This window comes from Arthroderma uncinatum (genome assembly GCF_011692745.1).
Source record: "Arthroderma uncinatum strain CBS 119779 chromosome Unknown scaffold3, whole genome shotgun sequence".
Taxonomy (NCBI): Eukaryota; Fungi; Ascomycota; class Eurotiomycetes; order Onygenales; family Arthrodermataceae; genus Arthroderma; species Arthroderma uncinatum.
In genome coordinates this window covers 369016-381511 of record NW_022983865.1, presented here as the reverse complement: position 1 = coordinate 381511, position 12496 = coordinate 369016, and the positions used below count along the sequence as shown (strand labels likewise).

The 12496-nt window shown below is 49.2% G+C and overlaps 3 protein-coding genes across 3 annotated transcripts; all 3 read right to left on the bottom strand.

Moving 5' to 3' along the window:
* Nucleotides 1–592: 592 nt before the first annotated feature.
* On the bottom strand, nt 593–3721 carry GIQ15_03914 (alpha-glucosidase; the record flags this gene model as incomplete). The annotated part of the gene is made up of 6 exons (XM_033551331.1): nt 593–1556; nt 1605–1713; nt 1778–2242; nt 2292–2607; nt 2673–3298; nt 3391–3721. 6 exons carry the CDS (start codon nt 3719–3721, stop codon nt 593–595), a joined length of 2811 nt encoding a protein of 936 aa, XP_033405061.1.
* Nucleotides 3722–4149: 428 nt separating this feature from the next.
* On the bottom strand, nt 4150–8526 carry GIQ15_03913 (choline kinase; the record flags this gene model as incomplete). Its single annotated transcript, XM_033551330.1, has 6 exons — nt 4150–4870; nt 5455–6203; nt 6257–6400; nt 6462–6981; nt 7039–8197; nt 8487–8526. 6 exons carry the CDS (start codon nt 8524–8526, stop codon nt 4150–4152), a joined length of 3333 nt encoding a protein of 1110 aa, XP_033405060.1.
* Nucleotides 8527–9669: 1143 nt separating this feature from the next.
* GIQ15_03912 (auxin Efflux Carrier superfamily protein) lies at nt 9670–11483 on the bottom strand (the record flags this gene model as incomplete). The annotated part of the gene is made up of 3 exons (XM_033551329.1): nt 9670–9736; nt 9792–10984; nt 11049–11483. 3 exons carry the CDS (start codon nt 11481–11483, stop codon nt 9670–9672), a joined length of 1695 nt encoding a protein of 564 aa, XP_033405059.1.
* Between the last annotated feature and the right edge of the window lie 1013 nt (nt 11484–12496).

Sequence of the window (12496 nt, the reverse complement as noted above, 5' to 3'; positions counted from 1 at the left end):
TAAACTGCGCGCAAAGAGAGGTACACATTCTATAACCGTATCTCGAGATGATTTAAAGGTTTTCCCTACATATATTTTTAGTGCCAATGACGTCACAACGCAGGCCTGCAACTACAGATCTATAAAGGGTCCGGACAGGCGAGCAAATCATCGGAAATATAGAGAATAATGAAATTATAGCATAGTAAATTTGAATTTGACTATCCAAGCTTCGAGTCAGAAAACATTTAGAAGTTGAATATATGCGGAGGCTGAATGTAATTACAGGACGGAGAAATTCAACAGATTTCCCAAGTCTATACCCAACTTTAAATCGTCTAGGATTCTCAGTCAAAAAGATGATTTACAATGCTAGGGTACTAGATAAATGATGTAGAATTTTACTGACACGCATAGACGAATGGAGTCAAGACAGTCAATTTCCTCACGATAAACATATTCACAGGATAGTTATGCAGCAATTGAATATATATAACCCTGGCCAATGAGTTGAGTATGGTCAGGTATCCATAACCAGAACATCCAGCGCTGCGGCTAACCTTTATGCATCCAATACCTGATATGGGAATTCTTCACACTTTCCGCTGCACTATTAATGAAAAGTCATTTCTGAAGGGCCTGTAAGCGGTATTTCCACCTTCATTGTCAACTTTTTCAGCCTCTCATCATATTCGGCATCATTTTTGTTGCTTCCCTTGTTCTGCGCGTTATACTCTTGCTTGTAGCCTAGGACAGTAATGTTCGTGATTTCTAAAGCCTGGCCTAGTTGAAAATCAAACTTCCCCGTAGTCTTGAGAGTGTCTATGTGGAATTCGAAAGTGATCTCACTGGTATGAGCTTGCTCAAGGGAATCACCATCGTCTAGGTAAAGACTACCCATTGCATTTCCATCATGATCGAGACAAACAACGAGGTTGAATGGCTCTTTTCGTAGTTCCGTAGTGGTATTGGCACTATTAGCTCGCATTGGAATAATGCTACCGCCACGGCAATGGAGGGGAATATGTGTGGTTGGGACATCTTTCAGCGTAACCATTTCCCCCTTTCCTTCAACAGGCTCTCCTGTGTAAAAGTCGTAGAAGATGTCGTCAGGCAGATATATTTCAACGCTGGTGGAACCCTCCTCTGTGACGGGGCTAACCAAAATGCTATCTCCGTAGAAGAACTGCAGGTCAAGTGCAAATGTGTTCTTGTCTTCTGGGTAGATATAGAAGAGAGGATTCAGAATGGGATCCCCTGACTGGCTCTGTCGGTGGAAAGCGGTGTATATATAATCGAGAAGTTTGTACCTAATATCTATAGCTGTCCTGGCCGCTTTGGCAACGGACTCCCAGCGATAAAACTCCTGGTCACGGCCAGCGATATCGTTGTGGTTCCTGTAAAAGGGGTAGAATGCCCCGAGCATAGCCCATCTTGCACATAGCTCTTCAGTGGTGTTGCCTCCAAAGCCGCAGACGTCAGATCCTACCATGGGGACCTGGAATATGGCAGCAAATTGGAGCATCTGCGAAATAGAAAACCTATATTGGCTCCACTCGCTGAGATTATCGCCTAGCCTGGATCATGTCAGTAAAATACATACCAAGTGACGGGACTATCCATACCAGTGACCAACATGAGCTCCAGCTCCAGCAAAGGTACTTCGAGTAATTACCATCGGCCTCTTGGTTGGGCGTCGAGTCAATAGCGATTTTCGGCTAACACTGCTCATCACTAGATAGACCGGTACGGGTGATTAGTATATTGACATAAAGAAAATCCTTGTACTTGAACTTACTAGTGCCGTAAAGATTGTGAGTGTCATACTCAGCCAAACCGTTGGCATGAATTAAGTTGGTGTCCATGGTCCTGTTGCTGATAGACCCAGCCTCGTTATGAATTTGATAGGGCGGGTCAATCAGGTCACGACCCGGTAAGCCCCCTTTGCTTGAAACCTTCTCCTCATCCCGTTTAACAATTTTAGAACCCTCTGGTTGGAGTTCTTCTGGGAATCCAGGCAAAGGCCGCGGGATAGATCTGACTGGTGGCGGAGCAGGTGGTAAGTCATGATCTCTTTCCCATGCCTCTGGGTCAGAGCAAGGCCATTCACAAAAGTTAGCGGCTTCGTTCATGTCGATCCAGAGTGCATCGATATCTATCCCCTTCTCGGGATCGAAGAATAGCTTGAACTCGTTATTCCAGTAATCTTGGACTCCAGGGTGAAACCAGTCAGGAAACGCAGTGACGCCCGGCCACACGGCACCTAATACAATTTAGCTTTGTGCCGGTATGGAATGAAGAGTAAAGCTCACCTTTATAAATCGACCCGTTAAGGGCTTTCATAAATATATCCTGCTCTTTGCCTCGGTCGAAAGCATCGTTATCGCCGTAGCTCACAGCCGGATCCACCATGACAATGTAGTGCTGGTCATTTTCGTGAAGGTAATCGACCAGTGCCCTCATTTCATCGATTGGGAATCTCTTTGAGTCGAGAGTGAATACCTTGCGTCCGTCCATATAGTCGATATCTGTCCACATAGTTTCCAACGGGATACCTGCCTGGCTATAGTTATAGACGACTTCGGCAACATTGAATGCATCCCGGTAGCCATATCGACATTGGTGGAACTACATAGGGGTCAATTTAATATTCCAAAATGTGTGGTGATGAATAGACTCAAAAGATAGCATACCCCGAATCCCCAGTAGGGCATCATAGCCGGCAAACCAACCACTTTAGCATATTGAGATGCAACCTCTTTCGGTGTTGGGCCAGCCATGAAGTAAAAATCAAAGACGCCACCGATTGTGTTATATTCGAGATACTTCTTTCCACCATTGCCTTCGTCACTCCCTACCTTGACATCCATGCCATTGGAGTTGAGAAGAAACACACCATGCGTGCCTGACTTCTCCCTATGGTCGAAATAAACTGGGTGTGAGCCGTACAAGTTTGTTCCAGGCGGGATACCATAAGCATCACGATTCCACAAGGTCGTGACAAGGTCGTCAGTTTTCAGGCGCAAGGGGTCACTGTGTTCTCCTAGGCCGTAGAGGTTGGGTTCGTCCGGGAGAGAAGTGCGTAATCGTAAATACTGAGACTCGAAGATCAAAGTCGAGCCAGAGGTATCAAATAGCACTTCACCTGTCGCACGTCTGGTTATCTTAAATGAGAATGGTTCTTCGGTGAAGGAGAACCTGAGGGCCGATTTCCATTGAGCATTGATATCCGCCTTGGATTCAGGGCGTGGGAAGACGGATTCCGGGACCTGGTATACATCTTCCTTTGAGTCCTCAATGCTAACATGCAACCGTGAAACTAATTGTCTGCTTGTTAGAGCTGTGCGTGCTCCTCTCGACTGATTATCGAGTTTTCTCATCTCTCCTAATGGGACAAGGCAAAAGACGTACGGGTCTGGTATTCCACGCGAAGTTTCAGCCGTCCGATATCTTTGCCGTAGACATTGCATGCTTCACCAGCAAGCCGCAGGTCAGCCCTCAAAGTGTGTCCATCATCACGTATGTTAAACGCCTTGTATCCCGGGCACTTTTCCAAGGACGGCGGAGGGGAGGCCGACAGTGCCGTTGCAGCGATGACTGCAGCGAGGACGAGCGCGCGCCCAAACATCTTGATTCTCTCACCAACCTGGACGCTGATATTATAGAGGATATCGAGGTGCGCAGGTGAAGCCGAAGTCTGGTGTTGGGTTCTGGCGTCCAGAATGCACAGCAACACCAGCATATATATACCACTCTGCATCAGAGCGACAGGAGGAGCTACCCATGAACCAGACCTGCCGACCTTCTTCCTTTCTTTTTTTCGGCCTGGATCCGGGCAGGGGCAGAGGCGTGCTTGACATCTGGGCGTTATAAGAGTGCATCTCATCCATGTATTCCTGCATCGACGTCGAGTGGGAACCTGCAGGCCGTATTCTTGGATGTTACATCGCAGGTATATCCCCTCTTCCAGAGAAACAAAGGCCTCGGGCTGTATAACAAGATGCCAGCTGCCGACTCTATGTTGCATTCACTTTGCATCAAGGATCCCATGTCGATCGGCCTGTTAGCTGGATATTCAGACATGAACATTGGCTTGAAAAGACAACTATTAATTTTTAACATTTATTTACGGACTAATAAGAACACCGAAAATATTAGCTCTGTCATATATTATGCTAAAATATATTTCAAGAAGTCGACAATGGCATCAAAGCCTTCTGGTTCCTTCACCCAGTGCCCGTCGTTATCTGCTCCCGAGTGCTCATTCCATTCCACCTTCATCCCCAGCTTTGCTAGGCTTCTATGTGCCTGGCGACCTAGTTCAACATCAACCCATACATCATCGACTCCATGAAGCAGCAGTACAGGCGTGGACAGCATGGTTTCAGTCTCTGCCGTGCTGGCTTGATGCTGTTCTTCACACCGGATTGTATCCAAGAGGAACTTCGGTAACGTCTCGTTGGGATACTCGATATTCTGTATCTCATTCGCGAATGGAAGCCATCCACACATTCCCACGAAAGCACCAATCCTCATTTTGACCTGTCCAGGCGAGCACAACAATGCCCAAAGAGCCGTCGCCATACCCTGGCTCATACCGCCCAGCGCAAGTCTTTCAGATCTTCCTTCGAGAAGGTCGATTTCTCGGCTCAAAATCTCCAGGATATACAGTGTAGATTCCCTTAGGCCCTCGACCTGGAGGTCTTGCTGCTCGGAGATGTTCGATAGAGAGTATATGTCGAACCAGGCGGCTAAATCCTCCTTGAAAACAGAGCTCCACCGATCTCTAGATGTAGGAAATACCCAGCGACTGCCAGGGAAATGCGCTGCGAGGGTCTTGTTCTCGGAAGATTTTGAGTCGAAGAGCTCTTCTGCAAATTCGGCGCCGTTGCTAGAACGCCCGTGTAGCAGGATGATAGTGTGTGTATGGGCACCCTTGGGTTCGACAATATGGAGAGCAGGAAATGCCATTCTTCCTTATTTGTAGACGATTCCTTAGGAAGGTAAGTTATCAATATCGAGTAAAACCCGTAGACCCAAGCCAAGAAATTATAGATCTGATGTCCTGTTAGAGCACTGTTGATTAAATATTTATGGGATTTACCCATGCATGAATGGCGGGGCTTAGTTAAACAACTAACACTTTCCGGCATCCTCCTGTTGGGTCGATGAATGTTATACTGAGAACCGGTAACGCAAATCAGTGCTTATTATACTTCGAAGTAGCAGCCAAAGCCATAATGGACCGTGTTGTAGGTTCTCGAAGATAGGAGGGACGGTAATATTAGAAAATAAGAAGATTGTATCATTATGGTACTAGCAAAGGAATAAAACTAAGACTTAATAGACACGCTTCATACCTCGTTCATATCTGCAATTTAGTCATAACCATACATTATATCCAACAAATAGCTTTCCAAGTGATACCGGCCAAATAAATGTGACATCTGCATCTAAAGCCATCAAGGATCTCACCGGTCAAGCATACGGCGCTTGATATGCTCGAGCATCTCCTTGGGCAGCTCCTCCTCCTTAATCAGCCCGATAGCCAAAATGTCGGCCCAGAAGAACAACGCTCGATCCTGTGCGTATGCAAGATAGTCAAACTCATCTGCCGCTTCGTCTACTTGAGCTTCCTGCAGCGCTTGATCGCTAGCCGCTAGCATCTGCTGTACGTCAACTGTTTCCTGTGTTGGGGTTGTAACTGTATCCTCATTCTCGCCATTGCTTGATGTGGCATCGCCACTGCTGCCGGGGGCCGGTGCTACTGGTAGGTTTGTCTCTGCCAAAGCGGCTTCAATACCGGGCACTTTCGCCTGAACGATACCCCATGCCACCCATTGCGCTGAGTTGGCAATACGCCAGACGCGAACTTCGTGTAGGAGTTTCTGGACTTCTGTCTCGAGCTCTTCGTCGACTTGTTCATCCTCGCTGATGGAGAATGGGACGGCGGGAGTGTAGTTGTCGAGGTTGAAGGGGGCGACTCGCGGGCTGCCAATATACGTGGGTCGGAGGCCGGGTGTGGTCATGGTGCTGGATACGGAGCTCGTAGAGAAGTTGTGGTTGGCGGAGTAGGGATTGTTGCCCGTCTCGGTATAGGTAAGTCGGGGTCGATGGGTGAGATAGGCGCGGATGAAGCGTTTCTGCTCTTCCAGCGTCGGGTACCAGTTGGCGTGACATTTCCAGGGACGGTCTTCGTCATGGTAGTTGTAGCACCATTCAGTCTACGAAAGTTAGCATATCCGTTCATTTTGAAAGATTTCGTGGAGAAACTTACAAAGTGATTGGCAAACTCCGCTCCACGCATATTAGCCGATGCATACTCGAAATCGATCACGACTAGCTGCTTATGCTCATTTGCCGGAAGCAACAATGGTGACTCTCCACTCGGCTCGAGGCGAAGAAGATTGCCATATTGCGTCTGTAAAACGTCATTAGTCAAGTCCAAAGACCTCTATAAGAAGGCAAGGGATGGAACGAACATCATTATGAGCAAAAATCAACCGACGGGTAATCTCCTCCACTCCTCCAAAGCTTGCAGCGAGCCACTGGCGATAACTATCAACCATACTCCGGAAAGTTGCCCAGGGAACACCGCAGACAAACCCACGCTGTCTCCACGGCTCCTTCATCGCCTTCCCCTCATTATGGTCTGCGAGAATCTCGTTATCGAGCCATGTAATCACCTTTTCGCATCGGTTCACCCATTTATCCCAGTTCTTCCACAGGCCAGGACCCGCCTCGCGCTCTTCAGGCAACAATTCAATACCCTCATGCAGCTCTCGCATGCGTTTCGCGATCTGGATAGAGGTCTCTGGTACGCGCAGATCACGGGTTGTAAGGGTGCGAGCGTGTAGATATTGTTCGAATCGACCATTCTTGAAAGTTCCCAGAACGCGTGGACCAATGTTCCTCTTTCCTAGACGGCGGAGGACTTGCAGTTCGTGCTCCCTGTCGATTAGATGCTCGACTTGAGGCCCATATATGCGAAGAAGAAGTTTTCTATCACGTCGGTTAATGTTATTGATATAAATTCTGATTGAAGGGGAATAAACTTACGGAGGAGGTTTCCTGTAAACATTTTGACCAGAGGTAGGGTGGGCAAACTTGGACATGTCCTTTGGTGGTGAAACGAGGTATACTGCATTGGTGAGCGCACCGCTCAGACGAACGACCTCAACCTCTCCACCAGCATCAAGGGGCACTCTTCTCCATCCCTTAAACCCGAGTGTATGCGTCAAACGAACGATCTCGGACTTGAAATAAAGCCAATACTCCCTATCCTTTCCAGAAGACTGTTTGCTTCCATCTATCTGACTGAGTGCTTGTGTGTCGACGTCCGAATCAGCTTCGCCTCCAGAGTATAGGAGTGTCTTTGAGTTATCGAGAACCACGTCCGCGCTGGGAACGGAGAGTTCGGTATCCGTATAATCGGAATCAGACGCCGAACCACGTCGCAAGCCCTTCAAACCGTAACCTCTCTTCCCCTGACCCCACGAACCACCACGTCTCCGCCTCCACGGGGTTCCTGATCCAGATGACCCATCGGCGGAATACTGAGATAGAATCCGTTCTAGCTTTTCCAGAGCAAGAGTTGATTCTGGGACCTGAGAATCGCCCGACGTGGCAACATCGGTACCCAAAAGCTCCCCCTTGTTGGGCGCAGAGGTGGACCGTGGAATGAGGAGAGGAGACTTTGCTTCACGAGATGTGGACGCTGGTGGCAGGCCTAGCTTTGACTTCTCATGATACAGCCACTGATGGACCTGGCCTAGGAGAGCGTGATATTGAGCCTGAACACTGACATCATCTGCCGTGCTACTTCGGAAGAGAAACGGATGTTGTTCGGGTGTAGGTGGGGGGAATGCTGGAAACGATGAAATGGATGAGGATAGCTGGTCTTCCTCTGCCGCGGGCGTGGATGTTGTTGATATTGCAGAGACGTTGTTGGCGTTGCTATTCGCATTCAGATCACTGGTACTCCGATCCAGGCTCAAGTTGGAGATTTGGCTCGACACTGATTTCAGGGATGCAGAGGATGACTTTGGTATACTAGGTCGTGCAGAGACCCCTTTCTTCCCAGAGCGGAATGTCTTTCGACCTCCTGGGGTATCGGTTCCAGAACCCGGCTGCTGGTCCCCTTCTTGCCGAGTTACGGGTTGCTTGTTGGTAGTTACTGGTGGTGTAGATGTAGGCTCTACATCTTTAGTATTGAGAGCTGATCAACATTCAGAGGTTAGCAACGTATCGATGTTTGATATACCGCAGGACAGGCAGACAGTATTATAATATAATTTTACATGCTGGGATCATTGTACATCCATGTTCTTAGAATTCAGCTGCAATAGGCCAGAAATGGGTAATCAGATACAGAGAATAAAATATATCAGACTCCTCCCTCAACCATCTATTACCAAACTGTTTGAGATATGCCAGTATAACAAGAAAAAGAACATATCATACAAGGGAAAGCTACAGCAGCTAGGGGGGAATCAGGGTGGACTCACTGAGGTTTTTCTGTGGTGGTGAACGCGTTGAATCGTTCATGCTGGTGATGTCTTTTGCTGTGTGTAGTCTGTATTGCGTGCTGTAAGGGAAGAGACCTGAATAGATGGAAGATATATGCCGGAGCGGATTAATTATCCAACAATAGCCAGGAACAGGCTAGAAGAGAAAGACAAAAAGAGTCAACTAGAGAAAAAGAAGAGTATCCCTTCTAACGATCCAAAAGAAGACAAGAATGATAGTGAATCTAAATATCTGCCTTGAAATCGGTGCCTCGTATATAAATTTGCCTTGAACGTTTCTTTTTTCTGTCTTTCCTTCTCCCTCTTCCCTCTCCTCTACCGGTTTCCTTATGGCTGAATGGAGCGGATAGAGGTACGAGCTGAGGTCTACTGCATACACTCCGTTACAGGGAAAGATATTTCGACGTCAGCACTGCGTAAGCGAGCGAGAATGTGGGAGCCAGAGCAGGAATAAAGTGGAGGCTGATAAGCTTGAATGATCCTTGAGCCAACGTGGATCATCGATCAGCTAAAAATTAGCGCCTGTCAAAAGGGAAAAAAAAGGAAACCCGTATAAGAAGAGAACTAGAGAACGGAAGAGACCACCGCCAGAGAAGAGTATAGACAAGAAGACGACGAGGAGGACGAAGAAGTGATATTGAACATAGGAAGATGAAGATGAAAAAAGGAAGAAAAGAAAAAAAAGACGTCGTCAACCTGGACATGTGACGTCCACCTTTTAGGCAGGTACAAGCATGAAGTATTTTCCCCTTTGGGCCTAGTGCCGAGGTCCCTTCGAGTAAATCCCGTGACCTGCTTCTTTGCTTTTTTGTTGCTCTCGAATTCGATATAAAAAGATGCGCTCGAGGCGCGACATTCGTTAATTCGTTATGACTTATTATTTAGTGGATTATGCTGAATGCTCCATAGTGGACTCCAGGTGCGTTTGTTCATTTACAAAATGAAGATACGAAGGGAAAGATTTTGTTTACCACGCCAGACCAGACCACCCAGACCATATGATATACCCGAAAACAGATGAAAGATGAAAAAATGGCCGGAAAGAAACAAGCTGAAACTGAAGAAAAAGAATAAACAAGACCAAGCAACCTGAATTAAAGGGTTGGTTGGGAAGAAGATGAGCGACTCGCTATTATTGGATGGAACTGTGAGATGGATGAGCCTAGTTGGCTGCCCACTGCACAACCTGCAGCGCCGAGATTACAAGTATAAGCGTCGATGGCAATATCCTATACACGATTAGCTTTGCTTTCTTCCGCTACGAGCATGGCGGATCGGACTTACCAGATGACATAGGAATGGAACAGGATCCTCGACATGGCTCCCATGTAGACATTGTTGATCTGACATATCTGTGCCAGCTGCAATGCCGACGGAGCACCGACGAGCAGGAAACAGACGACGATAAAGATCGGATCATTCAGTATGCTTACGGGCACGTACTTGGCAGTGACCGCTAATATCGGGCCCATGATGAGGGTCGGTAACACCATACGTGCCACCAATGATGCGATGATCAGCTTACGTTCCTCCTTTGGATCCTCTTCGTCCGCCAGTGCGTCCTTGGGCAGCGTGCTTCGTTCCAGGTTCGCGCCTAGCACGACCAGGATGAGTGGGACGGCAACACCGCCAGACTGTTTAACGGCACGGGTGACGGAGTTGCTGAGGAAGTTCCCTGGCGTGAAGAAGACGCGTTGTACGGACGGTATCGACGCCACGAGGACGGCGACCAACATGGCCCAGAGAGGCGGGTTCATGAACGCCCAGAGGCCGGAGAAGAAGGAGGCAGCGCGGGAGTATGCCCAACCGAGGAATTTCTGGAGAGGCAAAGGTAGGCTGTTGAATAGTTGTTGGGAGGTAGAGCGGACTGACTTGGAGATCGATCGGAGGGCGGAGTGGAATGCTGATTTGGCCGTGGTCTGCTCCTGGACACGGGGGAAGTGTGCAATGTCGTCGTCAAAGTCTGGACGGGCAGCGAATTCTCCGTTTGGCAGGATAAGGACTGGGTGGTCTGTATTCTCGTCGCCTTCACCGTTCGAGGACGGGAACTTGGCATATGGGCGGTGTCGCTCGAGGACGGGAGTCTGGTCGCCAGATTCAAAGTGAGAATCCTCCGACGAAGAATCCGAGTACGTGGATCTAGCCGGCGTGGCCTGCCCGCTGTTGACGGCCGTTCGTGCCGGATCAGTGTCTGGGTTGTCGAGGTACCGTTCGGAGTCGTCGTCAAAGGCCAGACGGGCATTGGCGGTCTCTTCTTCGTCGCGGAGGTACGACTCGCGTGGAGCAAGCAGAACATGGTATCCCCAACTCCAGCGCACGGCCTGGCCCAGCTGCTGGAAGATGAGCAGATATAGGATCCCGCGGGCGGCAACTTCGCTGTCGTTGTCGCCGGGGATCTTGTCCCAGTGCAGGCCGGACAGCGTCTTGGAGAGGGATATGACGAGCGATATGGGGAGGGAATTGGAGTTTCCAAACACCTGATCGCCTGTCTGTCAGCTTGTTCAAGTCGATCCGGGGCGGGGAGGAACATTAACAACTTACACCCATGGCCTTGACGAAATTAGACTGGCGCTTTTTGAATCCAAAACACCTGGACACGATCATGGCCGACAGATAGGATATGAGCGTCTGGATGACGAAGAGCACGGGTATGATGGCCAGGTCCGCGAGCTTGCCGGCCGTGAGCTGCGATGCGAGCTTTGTGAAGATAAGACAGGGCGTAAAGAGCATGACGTTCAGGTTGGCGACGAACTTCTGCGACTCGGCGTCGAACATGCCCATCCACGCGATGATGTAGCCCGGCAGACTGACGCAGACGACCTCCAGCACGGCTTCGAAGACGAGCAGGGCGAGATGCGGTATCGACGGGTGCGGTCCGCCGCCGGACGCAGCGTTGTTGGAGCCATCTACGAGAGAGAAGAGGGAGAAGCCTGGATTTGCGCGCTCGAACGACTGCGGCGAGGAGAGGAGGGTCATGATATATTCGGTCAGTCGTCTGTCGATGTAATGTAGATGCGAGCTGAGGTAGAGCTCGACCCGGTATGCGTAGACTGCCGGGCAGGAGTGAATCAATCGCAACAAGAAGGAAAAGAGAAGAGAGCCAGCCCGTCCAGCCCTTCAAAAAGCAGCACGGTCAGAAGGCGGATCGGACTATCTCTCTTGTGCCAGTTAGCTGCTGCTGGTCGACATCAGAATCGAGTTTCCAGGAGATCTCGGGGGCGCAGGGATCAGCCATAGCAGCGATGTTTCCTGCCCGCCAATCACAGTGGGAAAGAACATCATGCCTATGGCTGACTCTACCACGAACTCTTGGCCGTCTTGGTCTTACATCTTATCTTACATCTTACATCTTACGTCTTACTACGTGGTCATGGAAGATGGAATGGAAGACGATAGGAAGACGATATGGGCCTGCTGTTACACTGTGGCTGCTCTGTACACGGTGATATACTCAGCTACGATGGCTTCGGCCCTTGCATCGCAGCTCGTCCTCTTCCCCGTCGTCTCCTCTGCCAGGGACTCGCTGGCTTCCCTGCGCACCAAGAGCGCCACCTCGCCACTGCCAGGACGCGGCCCTGGTTATCTCCATGGCCAGCGTCATCGTCAACAGTTACGCTATCGTCTGCTAGCTTCGGCGTCTGGTATGAGTTGGTATGAGTTGGTAGAAGTTGATATATATGAGTTGATATGAGTTGATATGAGTTGATATGTATGAGTGATGAATTGATGTCAGTCGGAGAATATCGACATTCCATGCCTGAACGTCTATCAGATCCGCGGATACGAGACTGTGGCTGAAGCCGCGTGGCTGTCGATATCATAGACGGCTTCTCTCCACCGATGCCGTGTATACTCCATAGAAATCAACCATGCCGTGTCTCTCTTAAGAGCATAAACGTCGTAGCGGTCGGCAGGCCGAAATTTCAGGGCTGAGCTAACCGTCTCCCTGGTTCCTGGTGGCAAGACGATGCCATAGCCTAGAGTGTATA